Here is a 12,996-nt window from a genome sequence, read left to right as displayed (position 1 = left end):
TCCCTGGTCTGTGCAGGCCCCGCTGAGCCTTGTGGGGCTCCCCAGGCACATACCCCAGTGCTGGAGTGTAAGGGCGGCTAGGGTGCTAGTCTAGAAACTGCTGGCCCTGTGGCCCTGGGCAGGACCCTCAACCCAACACTGGGCAGATGGGCTTGGGCGATAGCCCTGGCACCAACCGCTGGCCTGTCTCTGTATAGGAGGAACTGGGGTGTGGGGTGTAGGGGGGGATATGCCAGCCCCTGCAGAGAACCAAGAATTAGAGGCAGGCGGCCGGCTTGAAGCCCAGCCTCCAGGCTCCCAGAGGCCTCCTGCTGCCCACAGCCTCCTCCCTGGAGAGCAAAGGAGTGTGGGAGACTCCCTTGGCTGAGCCTCTCCTCTCCTGGTTTCCAGAGAGGATGTGTCTTCCAAGACCAGCCAGGCTCTGGTACCCAGGAGCGCAATGCTCAACCCAGCCCACCACCCTCACATCACGAGGGACGGGACCTGAGCTGATGCCTGGGCCACCCTGCAGACTGACCACTTCTCTGCACCTTCTCCTTCCTGCTCCCTGCTGCAGGGCCCCTACCTCCCCGGGAAACAGTCCCTGGAGACTGAGCCAATATTCTGGACAGCTTAGAATCAGAACCTCAGTGGGATCCCCAGGACCCCAGGGCACTGTCTCCTGAGGGGTGTGTAGGGCAGGGGCTTGGCGAATCTCCCTCTCCAGGACAGCCGGCACCAGCTGTGGCACCCTGGGTAGGTCTCCTTCACCGCCAGCCTTAGTTTCCTCAACTGTAAACTAGGAGTCATTATTCGTCCCTGGGTCCCTTTGGGTGGATGATTCCCATTTCAGTGGATCCCCTGGGGGCATATCTCTACAAGAGGGCCAAGGAGGCTGGAGCGCACAGGCTAGGGGCTGCCATGAGCCACACCCAATCTCCAGGCTCTCCTGGGGCACCCAAGTGGCCACCCAGGGAGAAACAGCTTTGGAAGGCCGGCGGTGGAGGGGCGCCCTCTGCTGGACATTGGAGAAAGTGTCCCCCTCAGCTGCCTTTCTCTGGTCCCCACAGTTCACTCACACTGATTCTCCCTACGCTGGCTGAACACCCACAATACTGGACTGGGACTACAAGGGGGCAGAGGAACGCCCCGGGGCAGATAAGGAGAGAGACCACAGGTGTGAAGGAACGAAATTAGGCTCGGAGTCAGACAGACCTCTGTTCAAACCCCAGCTCCATCACTGTGTGCCCTAGGACCAGTTACTCAACCTCTCTGAACCTCAGTTCCCTCATCTATCAAATTGCATTAATACCAGTATCTACCCTGTGGTTTGTTGCAAGGATTAGCTGAGATAACATAGAGAAATGCATGGTGCCTGCACATAGTTGGGAGTCTGTAAATGTTGGTTTCCTTCACATCTTTAAGACTCGGTGTGTCCCCAGAGCCTATGAAACTGGGACCAGAGCACTAAGTAGAGCTCTGCCCTTGGACCACCTGGGCCCACCCTCAGCACTTGCTCTTCTTGCTGTGTGACCTCAGGCACATGACTGCACCTCTCTGAGCCTCAGTAAAATGGGGCTCATACCGCAAAAGAGAAAATTGTGTAAAGAGCTAAATAAACGGCAGCTGCTATTGTTATTCTTTTTGCTCATCATCATCATAATCATTTCTGTTAAGAGAACGTGCCATCTCTTGCTGTGCCTGGCACACAGTAGGTGATCAATAAACATAAGAATAATTTCAACGAGAAAACAACCCAAAAAGGGCGGCGGGTATTTTAGACTGTGAGCTGCAGTAAAGGGCTCTCAACCTTCTGGAATCTGGGTGGGGTTGCCAGACCCTCATCTTTCTTCCTCCGTCAAGGGGACTTGAAACTCCCTGGGGAGAGTTTGGAGCACCGGGGCACGCGCAAGGTGGCGGGATTCACTCTGCGCTGGGAGCTTTCGCAGACGAGGCCTCCCTGAGACCCGCGTGGCCGGCAGCTCAGGCTGCGTGGGCTGCAAGGACCCACATGAGATCCCGCAGGAGCAGCTGTCTCCTCACTCAGTCCCTGTCTCTGCGCCAGACTGGACACTCTGGGGGGGCAGAACCATGCGGCATACAGGGCAGCTGTCAGGGAGTGGCTCTGTACCCCACTTAGTAACTGGGTGACTTTGGTCGAGTCACCTCCCCTCTCTGAGCCTCCGCTTTCTCACCTGTATAATAGATGAAAGCAGCGCCAACCTCGCAGGGAGCTTGTGAGGACTGAGAACACCCTCAGCACAGTGGGAGAGTGAACAAACAAACCGTGGAGAGGAAAGGGGCCCAGGAAGGTTTACGATTTATCGAGTCGGGTGGCAGACCCTTCACTTTTCATCTACAGCCAGTCTGGGTTGGGAGTGGAGCCGGTAAATAGCAGGCACGGCCCAGAGACCCAGTGCCTGGGACTCAGAGGAGGCAGCCCACCTGGGCAATGCTTCTACCGAGAGGGAGGGTGCCAAGGGTGGCATCAGGGCATGGCCACTAGGGGGCGGAGGGAAAGAGGGGCAGTTGCTTATCACCCTGAGGCCCCACCCTTCAGGCAGCTCCCTGCTCTACCTGGGTTTGAGGGATAACTTCCTCTCAGCACCCAACATGGAGGCCCCCAGGGAGAGGACCCTCAGGGAACGGTTCACATTGATGGAGAGATGCACCCACTGTGTGCCTCACTCCTTCCAAAACTCACGGTCAGAGCCTGCCTCTTGCCCTCCAGAGGAGGCATGCTAGCTCCTGGGAGAGTGATCCCTCAGGCCAGCCGCCCAGGATGCTGGGCCATGAGGCCAGAGACCCAGGGTCAAGTCCCAGCTGTGCCAGAGAGCAGCAGTGTGACCCTGGACAAGTCGCTTCCCCTCTCTGAGATAACAGTTCCCTTCTCTGCACACCTGGCACACAGTAGGCACTCGCTACCTGTGCACTTACTTGCTCTCTGGGCTCCAGTCGCTTGTCAAAGGAGGGGGTTGGGTCCTAAGATCTGTTATTCCTCTGGTATCCCCACTCTAGGCCAGTTCTGGGGTCACCTCCTCTGGGAAGCCCTCCACACTGGGGAAGCCAACCCCAAGCTCCTGCAGCCTCCTGTGCTTCTCGCCGCAAAGCTTTCATCCCCTGGACTAACGATCACTGACCCTGCTGGACCGCCAGTCCTTCAAGGCCAGGGCGGCAGCTTGTCTGCAGCAGCCAGCACAGGTGGGTTGAGGGTGGGGGACTCAGGCATGCAATCCCCGTTACTAAAATTCTCCTTCGGGGGCTGGCCCTCTGCCGTAGCAGTTAAATGCTCACGCTCCGCTGCTGGCGGCCCGGGTTCGGATCCTGGGCGCGCACCGAGGCACTGCTTGTCAGGTCATGCTGTGGCAGCCTCCCATATAAAGTGGAGGAAGATGGGCACGGATGTTAGCTCAGGGCCAGTCTTCCTTAGCAAAAAGAGAAGGAATGGCATGGATGTTAGCTCAGAGCTGATCTTCCTCACAAAAAAAAAAAATTCCCCTTGGGTGTTGTTTTACTGAGTGCCTTCACATTCGTGCCCTCATTTTCAGTAGAGGATGTGTTACCACACCCCCATTCCATACTTGGGGAAACTGAGGCACAGGCAGGGGAGATGGCTTGCGTAGCAAACACATGTGCGGCATGTATTATGTTATACACATGTTACATGATTCACTTATTCCTCACAATCATAGTCTCAAAGTTTGGTCTGTGGACCAGCAACCTCAGCATCACCTGAGAATTTGTTAGAAATGCAAATCACTCTAGACCTGCTGAATCAGAAGCTCTGGGGTGGGGCCAGAGGATCCGGGTTTCAGCAAGCCCCCCAAGGGATTCTGACGCACACCGAAGTCTGAAAACCACTGCCTTACCATAACCCTACAAAGTCACTATAATTGTCCCCATTTTACAAATAGGGTAACTGAGGCACAGCGAAGGCAACCGGTCCAAGACCACGGAGCTCTAAGTGGGGTACCAGGATTCTAATTCAGGTAGTTTAGCTCCAGAAACATGCTCTTGGAGACCACCAAAGAGCTGACATCAGAATCAAAAGTAGGATCAGCAATCTTTGGCCATTCAGTAATAACTCCGCATTGAGCGCCTACGTGTTCCAGGCACCGTGCGCGTCGCTGGGACCTCGGGGCCTCGCTCTCATGCTCTCACCGTTGCTAGTCTAGTAGGGCTGGGAGTCGCCGAGGCGGCAGGGATCTGTGCGTTACAGCGGCGGGGGCTTTAAAAGGCGGGGCCTGGCGAGCGGAACTGCGGAGCGCCGCGGCAAGGCGCCCCCGGGAGGCTGAACAGGGTGCACCCGGAAGTGTCTCAAGCAGGCAGACGCCGCGCCACCCAGGCCTCTTCGCTATGGGCCGCAACAAGAAGAAGAAGCGAGATGGCGACGACCGGCGGCCCCGGCTCGTTCTCAGCTTCGACGAGGAGAAGCGCCGGTGAGTGCCAGGGCTGGACCAGATCCCCTTCAGGCCGCGGGGCACGGCCAGGGCCAGGTCCGGCGGCGCACGCTCACGCGGAGGGCCCTTCCGGCCCCGCCTCCTGTACCGCGGCCCAGGCCCTCGTCCCTCGGCCCCACCCCCTAAACCGCGGCCCCGCCCCCTAGACCGGCCCCGCCCCTCGGCCCCCGGGGAGAGGACTCGTCCCCCGCCTCGCCTCGCTCTTCCCGACGACCCGGCTGCCCCACACCGGCTGTGTGTGGCCCGGGAGCCGGAGCGCGGGTCTGAGCAATGGCTTCTACCTCCCCAGCCCGGCCCAGCCCGGCGGCCCCGCACACGGTAGACTCCCAGCGGTTGTTGCTGGATGGTGAATGAATGAAAGGAGTGGCTTCAGTTCATCTGTTCATTCCCCAGACGTTTACTAAGCTCCTTCGGTTTGTGTGCCGACCTCGGGACCCCGAGCTGGACCCCTAAACCTCAGCGTCCGGTCGATCAGATAGACCCAGAATGCCATCTTGGCCTATGGTCCTGGCTCAGCGAAAAGCCTAGTGTTGGGCCCTGGCACAGACAGGAATGGTGCAGCCGGCACTAGAGAGATGAGAAGGGGCTGGGATCAGATGGGGGAGGGAGGGAAATGCTGCGTCATCATCAGGAACTCAGCGTGGCGTCAACAGGCACTACAGGGGGTCCTGGGGGCAGGGTCCTGGGGAAATGGGGTGTTGGCCCAGTGGAGGGTTTGCAGAGGTCTGGGTGAGGGTGGCCTTGACAGCCTCACTGGAGTGGCTTGATTCAGTGGTAATGGAGTTTGCCAGCATAGAAGGGACCCCCACCTGTTCTGAGTTCACAGGCCCACAACCTGTGCCCACCACCTGGCCCTGTTGCCTGAAGCTGAGAGCCCTGGAGGGTAGTGAGTGGAAAGAGGCAGCATCTCCCTCTTTTTCCTAACCTTACACTGTCTGTGACCTTGGGCACGTAACCTTGCCTCTCTGTGTCCCAGTGTCCCCTTCTGTAAAACAGGGATTGGTACCTGCTCCACGTGAAGATGACATGAGTAACACTGTACACTTTTGACATGTACATGACATTAACATGACATGTACACTTTTGAAATGGTGCCTGCACCTAGTGAGTGCAGTGTTAGCTGTGTTTCTCCTCCTGGAGCGTGCCCTTCTTTCCTTGCATCCCCTCCTGACCCTCCCCTGACTCTTCTTTGCGTCTTCCCCTTAGGGAGTACCTGACAGGCTTCCACAAGCGAAAGGTGGAGCGGAAGAAGACAGCCATTGAGGAGATCAAGCAGCGGCTCAAGGAGGAGCAGAAGAAGCTCCGGGAGGAGGTGCAGAGGGGGAGGACGGGAGAGAGTCTCTGACTCCCCGGGGACTTGCAGCCTGGGATGGCCTAATAGTGGCATCTGCAGGGATGAAGGGAGGTGTGGGCAGGCCTGGGGAGCAGTTTGTACCCGTAGAGACACCGTGGGCCTAGGGCTGGGGAAGGTTTAGGGTGAAATCTGGTCTCACTCCTAGCCATGGTCTCACCCCGGAGGTGAACAGTGCTCCCGCCTGAGGCTGGCTGAAATCATACTCACCCTGTCCCCTCCCTTTTGGGTTTCAGCGCCACCAGGAGTACCTGAAGATGCTGGCGGAGAGAGAGGAGGCGCTGGGTGAGTCCCGTCCTTGGTCTGACCTGGAGAAAAGCCAGCAGGCCTGGGTTTACTTATTCCTTGGTGGGTGGGAGGGGTGTGGGGGCTGCACAGAAGCTGACTTCCCCAGCTCTACGAGACTTGGTGACCTGGAGGCCAGGGGTGGTCCTCAGGTACCTCTAACTGTGAGTGATCAGAGACTAGGAGGAGACCCAAACCTCTTGGTAAACGGATCCTGAGCAGAAAGCCCAGTTTCTGAGGCCCGGAGGGACTAGGGGTAGAGGGGAAGGGGCGGCAGCAGCTCCTGGTGTCACATGGGTTTTGTCCTAGGTGGGGACCAGGTGGCCCGAGGTCTCCCTGGAGCATGAAAGGAGGAATTGGATCATTTAGACTGTTTGTCTGCAGGCCAGGATCTGGGGCCAGTGACTTCCTGGGCCTCTGCTGTAGAGTAGAGGGGCCATGGCACTCCAGGGCCGGGAGGGGGCTGGAGCCTGGTCCCTTGTGCCCTGGGGCTGAGGCCTGGCTCTGTGCCCACCCCACACAGAGGAGGCAGACGAACTGGACCGGCTGGTGACAGCAAAGACGGAGTCGGTGCAGTACGACCACCCCAACCACACGGTCACCGTGACCACCATCAGCGACCTGGACCTCTCGGGGGCCCGGCTGCTCGGACTGCCCCCGCCCGAGGTGGGTCTCCCTCCCAGCCCTGGGGAAGAAGGGGCACGGGCAGACTGGCTTGTCAGGGTGTTGCTAAGTGCTGGTGCATGTCGTGGGGCTTCCAGTGCAAGGGGCCCTTTCCCTTCTGGGCACCCTTCAGGGTGTGGCCAGTCCCTGAGCCCTGGGCCTTCCGAGTCCAGCTCCACCGCTCAGCGGCTGTGGGAGTGCGGGCAGGTTTCTTTTTTTTTTTCTTTAATTTTTTGTTTATTGAGGTAACAGTGGTTTATAACACTGTATAAATTTCAGGTGTACGTCATTACGTTTCGACTTCTGTATAGACTACGTGATGTTCACCACCCAAAGTCTAGTTGCCGTCTATCACTGTACATATGTGCCCCTTTACCCTTTCGCCCTCCCTCCACCCCCTTCTCCTCTCGTAACCAATCTATTCTCTGTGTCTATGTGTTTGTTTGTTGTTGTTTTATCTTCTGTACATGAGTGAAGTCGTATGGTATTTGGCCTTCTCCATTTGACTTGTTTCACTAAGCACAATGTTCTCAGGTCCATCCATATTCCTGCAAATGGCAAGACTTCATCTTTTTTATGGCTGAGTAGTAATCCATTGTGTATATACCACATTTTCTTCATCCATCCGTCCATCAGTAGATCCTTAGGTTATTTCCAAATCTTGGCTATTGTGAATAATGCTGCAGTGAATGAACATGGGGGTGTATGTATCTTTTCAAATTAGTGTTTTCATTTTCTTTGGATAAATACCCAGAAGCAGAATAGCTGGATTGTGTGGTAATTCTATTTTTAATTTTTTGAGGAATCTCCATACTGTCTTCCACAGTGGCTGCACCAGTTTGCACTCCCACCGGCAGCGTATGAGGATTCCCTTTTCTCCACATCCTCTCCAACACTTGCTATTTCTTGTCTTTTTATTTTTTTATTTTTTATTTTTTTTAAAGATTTTATTTATTCATTTTTTTCCCCCCAAAGCCCCAGTAGATAGTTGTATGTCATAGGTTCACATCCTTCTAGTTGCTGTACGTGGGACTCGGCCTCGCGTTGGACGGAGAAGTGGTGCCTCGGGGCGCTCCCGGGATCCGAACCCGGGCCGCCAGCATCAGAGCGCGCGCACTTAACCGCTAAGCCACGGAGCCGGCCCTCTTGTCTTTTTAATAGCAGCCGTCCTGATGGGCATGAGGTGATATCTCATGGTTTTGGTTTGTATTTTTGGGCAGGTTTTTTTTACCTTGTCTGCTTCCCTTCATCAGTAAATTGAGGTCGCTGATGAGAGCAACTGCCTTGTGGGGTTGCTGTGAGGGTAAAAGTAGTTAATCCACTCTCGTGGATTAACTTAGGAGAGCTGTTTTCTGTGATCACTCCCGTTGCGTGATACACGGCAGTAACACGGCGCGTCTGTGTGCACTGACAGTTTCCTCCAGGCCTGGGGGGGCGGGTCATGTCCTGACTTGACAGGGTCGTGATTGCTCAGGGCGCCCAGCCCAGGCCTCTCAATCCACTGCCGTCTGTGACAGTCTTGGCCTGTGCTTTTTTAGCAAGGGGCTGGGCACGGGTCCGAGGAGGAGGCGCCATCCGTGGAGAAGCCCACCAGAGCCTTACCCAGGAAGTCCAGAGACCCCCTGCTGTCCCAGCGGTGAGCCCGCCCTGTCATCCCCTATGAGCCTGCTCCTCGTGGCTGGCCTTGGTGAATGGCCTACAGAGTCACTTCCTGCTGGCCTGTGGGGGGCGGTGTGGGGCCCAGAGCAGCCCTCTGCTCTGCTTGTCAAGTGGTCCTCAGTCCCTCCTCACTGCCTCCTGCCTCCACCCCTGGGAATGTTCGACCCTGGGTGCCCTTAGTGTCTGGGGTAAGGGCCTTTCTCTGTGAGCTGAGGAGCTGGCAGGCCCTGTGGGTCAGAGCAGGCTGCCTGTGGAATGGTTTGGTACTCCCAGCATTCGGGGCATGTCCTGACTTCCCCTCCCAGAGCTGGGCCATCAGTCACTCCCTACCCAGCCTTCCACCCGTGCCCTGTTGCCCGGGGAAAACCGAGGTGCTAGCCTCACCAGCCTTCCACCCTCCCACAGGATCTCCTCTCTCACGGCATCGCTGCATGCGCACAGTCGCAAGAAGGTCAAGAGGAAGCGTCCCCGACGGGCCCAGGACTCCGCCAAGAAGCCCCTGAGTGCCACTCGTACCAGCAAGACCCAGCGCCGCCGGCTGACTGGCAAAGCCCGGACTGGTGGGGAGTGAGCCCCGAGAACCGGGCTGGGCCCCAGCCGAGGCTGCAGGGACCTGTCCTGTCTCAGCTTGGCTGTCCCCACAGTCCAGCCTGCACCGTGCTGGTGACTCCACAGCCCAGGGTTGGGAGGCCAGCACCTCCCTCTCTGGCCTGGCGCTTGGACCCAGAAGGAGCAGGCAGCTGAGAGCTGGCCTCCCCCAGGAGGAGCCTTCAGGACCAAGTTGGGGCATCTTTCCAAATGTATCCCACGGGGCCTTCATCAGATTTGTGAAACTAAGTGCCCTTGTGGTTTGTTTGTCCCCAGCCGTGATGCCCCGCGCTAAGGGCAGGCCTCTGGGGTGGTGGGAACGGTCAGGGAGTGGGTCCCTCCTCACTCTCCAGCAGCTCTCCCTGTGGGTACAAAAAGGTAGTGTCAGGTCTGGGCCCCCTAACCAGGGCTGGAGACCAGGGTAACCACTGGTAGAAGCTGGAGTCCGCCTGCTGCTCTGAAAGGCGGGCAGCGGGGCCAGGTGAGCCTGGCTCTGCCCTGCACTGGCTGAGACTTTGGGCCTGTCCCTTCCCCTTGGCCTCGTTGGTCTCCCAGCTGAAATCAGAGTGATGGGAGTAGATGAGTCCTGGAACATTCCCCACCCCCAGACTTGGGCAGCTTCCCCAGGCTTCCAGCAGCTCCCTGAGAGAGCCCACCAAGGGAGGAGTGAGTGATTAATCCTTTTTAAAGAAAATGCGTCTCAACTCGCCTGAAAGTGTGGTCCTTTGAGAGCAGACCCCTCAGGAGGCCAGCTGGTGTAAGAGCTGCCGTTTCTTCCTGCTCCTTCCAGATGGATCTTCAGGTGCAGCTTCAGAGCCGATGGAAACCAGCCTTGTTCCTTCCCTGTCCCAGCTTGTGAGTGACCCGCCTCACTCACACACCCCGCTGTTCCCCTGACCGAGCAGGGCTGTTGGCAGAATCCGGGTCCACCTGCGGCAGGGACACGAGTGGCGTGAGGACAAGCAGAGCACCTGTTCTGGGGCATTCAGACCCCTCTTGCCACTTACTGGTTCCTCTGATTCTGGGCCGGAGCACTGCAGTTTCGGGTTGTGCCCTGGTTAGGGGAGCTGTGTTGGGCCCTAACACTGGGACTGCAGAGGGTAATAACATGCTCTCAGCCCTGGTGAGGCTCACGGACTAGTGAGAGAGGGTCAGGGTGATGGGAGCGTGTGTGGGTGACGGGAGCGCATGTGATGGGAGTGCACAGCAGGTGCTGCCCAGCCCTGGACGTTGGACGTTGGAGGCCCCTGAGGAGAGGGAGCAGGGAGCTGGGGTCGGCAGGGCAGCCTTCCCCTCCGCTCACCCCAGCAAGGGCCTTCCGGGCGCAGCCCAGCCTGCCATTGGATGGGCACTCTTCCAGGTCACCACCCAAACCTGCCATATGGTGATATCTGGTGATAGCTGGTGGGGTCAGAGGGCCACACCTGGGCGTGGGAACATGAAGCCCAGGGCTTGTGGCTGGGAGGCCCGGTGACCTGGCTTCTCAGCTCCTTCCACCTGCTGCCTTTCTGTTGGCCTCCCCTGTGCTCGGGGTGGGGTGCCTCGTCCCACTGGGCTGCCTCCATCCTGGGAAGAGGGTGGGGCCTGTTCCTGCGCTCTCCTGGTGGTTCTGCTTCTCAGCCCAGGGCAGCGAGCGGGAGCCTTACAGCAGGCCCCTGTGAGCAGAACAGAGCTGGACCCGGGGATTCGTGCACACGGCAGGGCTCGGGGTGAACGTGGCTCTGCCACGTGGCCACGGGTGAGCTCCTTGCTGTGCTGACCTCTCTGGGTCTGTTTCCCCATGTGTAAGACAACGTAAGACAATGGCCTCTTAGGGCTGCCCCGCGGCTGAAATGAGACCATGCGCACGAAGCCCTTCCCGTGGCACCTGGCCTTCCCCGGGTACGCCTTCTGTGTTTATTTGCAGCTGCTGCTGTCTGCTGAGACATCTGATCCGGGTCTCTTCTCCCATCCCCGGTGACATGGGGTCGTTTACAACTTACATCTACAATTTGTAATGATAACTAGTATTAAATTCTCATCCGCTCTCTGCTGTGTTTTCCCTCAATTCTTCCAGCAGACCAAGGGCCTTGAGTCACAGTGACTTGTGCCAATCCTAGGATCAGGAGTGGAGGGATAGAACCCTCTGGAGAACTTGTCTTTTCTCCCCGGAACCCCTCTCTCCATGCTCCACACTGGATTCTTTCCTGCTGCTGCTCCCCATCCTGTGGGCCCTTGGGGTTGGGGCCTCTAGGAGCTTTATCAAGAAGGATTAGGTTTAGCTGCATATAATGTAAAACTAAATTTTAAAATAACTGGCTTATATAAGAGAGGAGTTAACAAAGATGGGAGATAGCCTGGGGCTGGGGGGCTGGGAGGCTCGGATGGTAGGCTTTTAGCTTTTTGTGTTGTACCATTTTCAACACACGGCTTCTACCTCATGGTCCAAGGTGGCTGCTTGAGCTTCAGCCATCACATCTGCCTTTCAGCCGGCAGGAAGGAGGAAGCGATGAAGAACATGCCTCTCCTTTTACTTTTAAGAACACTTGACTCTTGTCACGTGCCGTTGGTTGGGCAGAAGGCAAAGGCGTGGGGCAGGAGGAACGGAGCTCCCAGCGGCAGGGAAGACTGGGGACTGTGGTCTATTCTGGAGAACCCTGTGCCCAGATCAGAATTGGGGATTGTGTGAGTAACTGAGGGGAGAGTTGGTATTGGGGTGCAAGCAGCAGATTCTCCCGCAGAAGCCGAATGTGTAAGGGCCCTCAGGAGGAGCCACAGGAGCTCCCGCTGTGAGGGACTGAAGCCGTAGCAGAGGCTCATCGGGTCCTCAGTCACCGCGTGGACTGCCCCCATGGGTCAGGCCCTGTGCTGGTCCAATGGTCCCCCCTCATCCGCGGTTTCGCTTTCTACAGTTTCGGTTACCTGAGGTCAACTGCAGTCCAAAAATAATGCTACGTTGTGCACCCCACTTCGTCTCCTCACAAGATGTATCATATATCGTATCATTGTGTGGCTTTGTAGCATCTCACCTCGTCACAAGAAGGGTGAGGACAGTACCGTAGGATATTATCAGAGAGAGACACCACATTCACATAACTTTCATTATAGTATATTGTTATAATTGTTCTATTTTATTGTTAATCTCTTACTGAGCCTAATTTATACATTGAACTTTGTCATAGGTATATGTGTGTGTAGGGAAAAACATAGTCTATGTAGGGTTCCATTCTATCCGTGATTTCAGGTGTCCACTGGGGGTCTTGGAACGTATCCTCCGTGGATAAGGGGAGACTACTGTACAGCAAGGAGCAGTGGCTGTGGTTACCAGGAGCCAGGCCTCAGCCCAGTAGAGGAGAGAACTCTCCCAGTAGGATCTCTTTGGGGTGGCCTGAGGTCTCCCCGGGGGATGAGGCGAGCAGGCCGGTGGAGCTGCACGCCTGGGTCAGGAACGGCGGAGGAGAGGGTTCCGATGTCAGGGAAGCCGCAGCTTCTATCCTTTCCAAGGTCCTGTCAACCTCAGAGGGCTTGAAGCCCCCAGGTTTGAGCGGTTGACCTTCCTTTAACTGTGCAGACGGCTCTGGCGAGGGGTTCCTGATTCATCGGGAGCTTGGAGAGCTCACTGTCTGTTCCGTTGTGAGCCGGTTGATCATTAGAAAAGCCTTCCTGGGCCGGCCCTGTGGCTTGGTGGTTAAGTGCGCGCGCTGCAATGCTGGTGGCCCGGGTTCGGATCCCGGGTGTGCATCGAGGCACCACTTCTCCGTCCATCCTGAGGCCGCGTCCCACATACAGCAACTAGAAGGATGTGCAGCTATGACATACAACTATCTACTGGGGCTTTGGGGGGAAAAATTAAGTAAATAAAATCTTTAAAAAAAAAAAAAAAAGAAAAGCCTTCCTTGTTCTGAGCTAACATCTGCTTCCCCGTAGGCGCCCTGTAGATGTTTGCGAGCTGCTCTCACAGCCTTTCCCACTCTCCTCGACTTTGAGCCACCTCCTCTGAGAAGCCCTCCCTGACCCCTCCTTCCTACCCCA

The 12,996-nt window shown here is 56.9% G+C and overlaps 1 protein-coding gene across 2 annotated transcripts; it reads left to right on the top strand.

Moving 5' to 3' along the window:
* Positions 1–4,278: 4,278 nt before the first annotated feature.
* On the top strand, positions 4,279–12,786 carry NOL12 (nucleolar protein 12). 2 transcript variants are annotated; one of them, XM_004418589.3, is made up of 6 exons: positions 4,279–4,418; positions 5,646–5,751; positions 6,027–6,075; positions 6,599–6,741; positions 8,277–8,374; positions 8,803–12,786. In XM_004418589.3, exons 1-6 carry the CDS (start codon positions 4,336–4,338, stop codon positions 8,966–8,968), a joined length of 645 nt encoding a protein of 214 aa, XP_004418646.1. In that variant the 5' UTR covers positions 4,279–4,335; the 3' UTR covers positions 8,969–12,786. The 2 variants fall into 2 exon arrangements, with proteins under 2 accessions (XP_004418646.1, XP_087305065.1); XM_087448939.1 differs by lacking the exon at positions 4,279–4,418 and adding an exon at positions 4,707–4,852.
* Positions 12,787–12,996: the final 210 nt, after the last annotated feature.

This window comes from Ceratotherium simum, chromosome 25, assembly GCF_057802395.1.
Source record: "Ceratotherium simum simum isolate JZ-2026a chromosome 25, ASM5780239v1, whole genome shotgun sequence".
NCBI classification, from domain to species: domain Eukaryota; kingdom Metazoa; phylum Chordata; class Mammalia; order Perissodactyla; family Rhinocerotidae; genus Ceratotherium; species Ceratotherium simum.
Note: the sequence above shows the minus strand (reverse complement) of the source record. Positions and strands in the feature narration are given on the sequence as shown.

What these genes read in the sequence shown, in the direction of transcription:
- NOL12 (XM_004418589.3), top strand. Translation starts at nt 4,336, where the DNA reads ATGGGCCGCAACAAGAAGAAGAAGCGAGATGGCGACGACCGGCGGCCC. An exon ending in AGAAGAAGCTCCGGGAGGAG is followed by an intron (nt 5,752 to 6,026) that starts GTGCAGAGGGGG and finishes TTTGGGTTTCAG; the next exon opens with CGCCACCAGGAGTACCTGAA. An exon ending in GGAGAGAGAGGAGGCGCTGG is followed by an intron (nt 6,076 to 6,598) that starts GTGAGTCCCGTC and finishes CACCCCACACAG; the next exon opens with AGGAGGCAGACGAACTGGAC.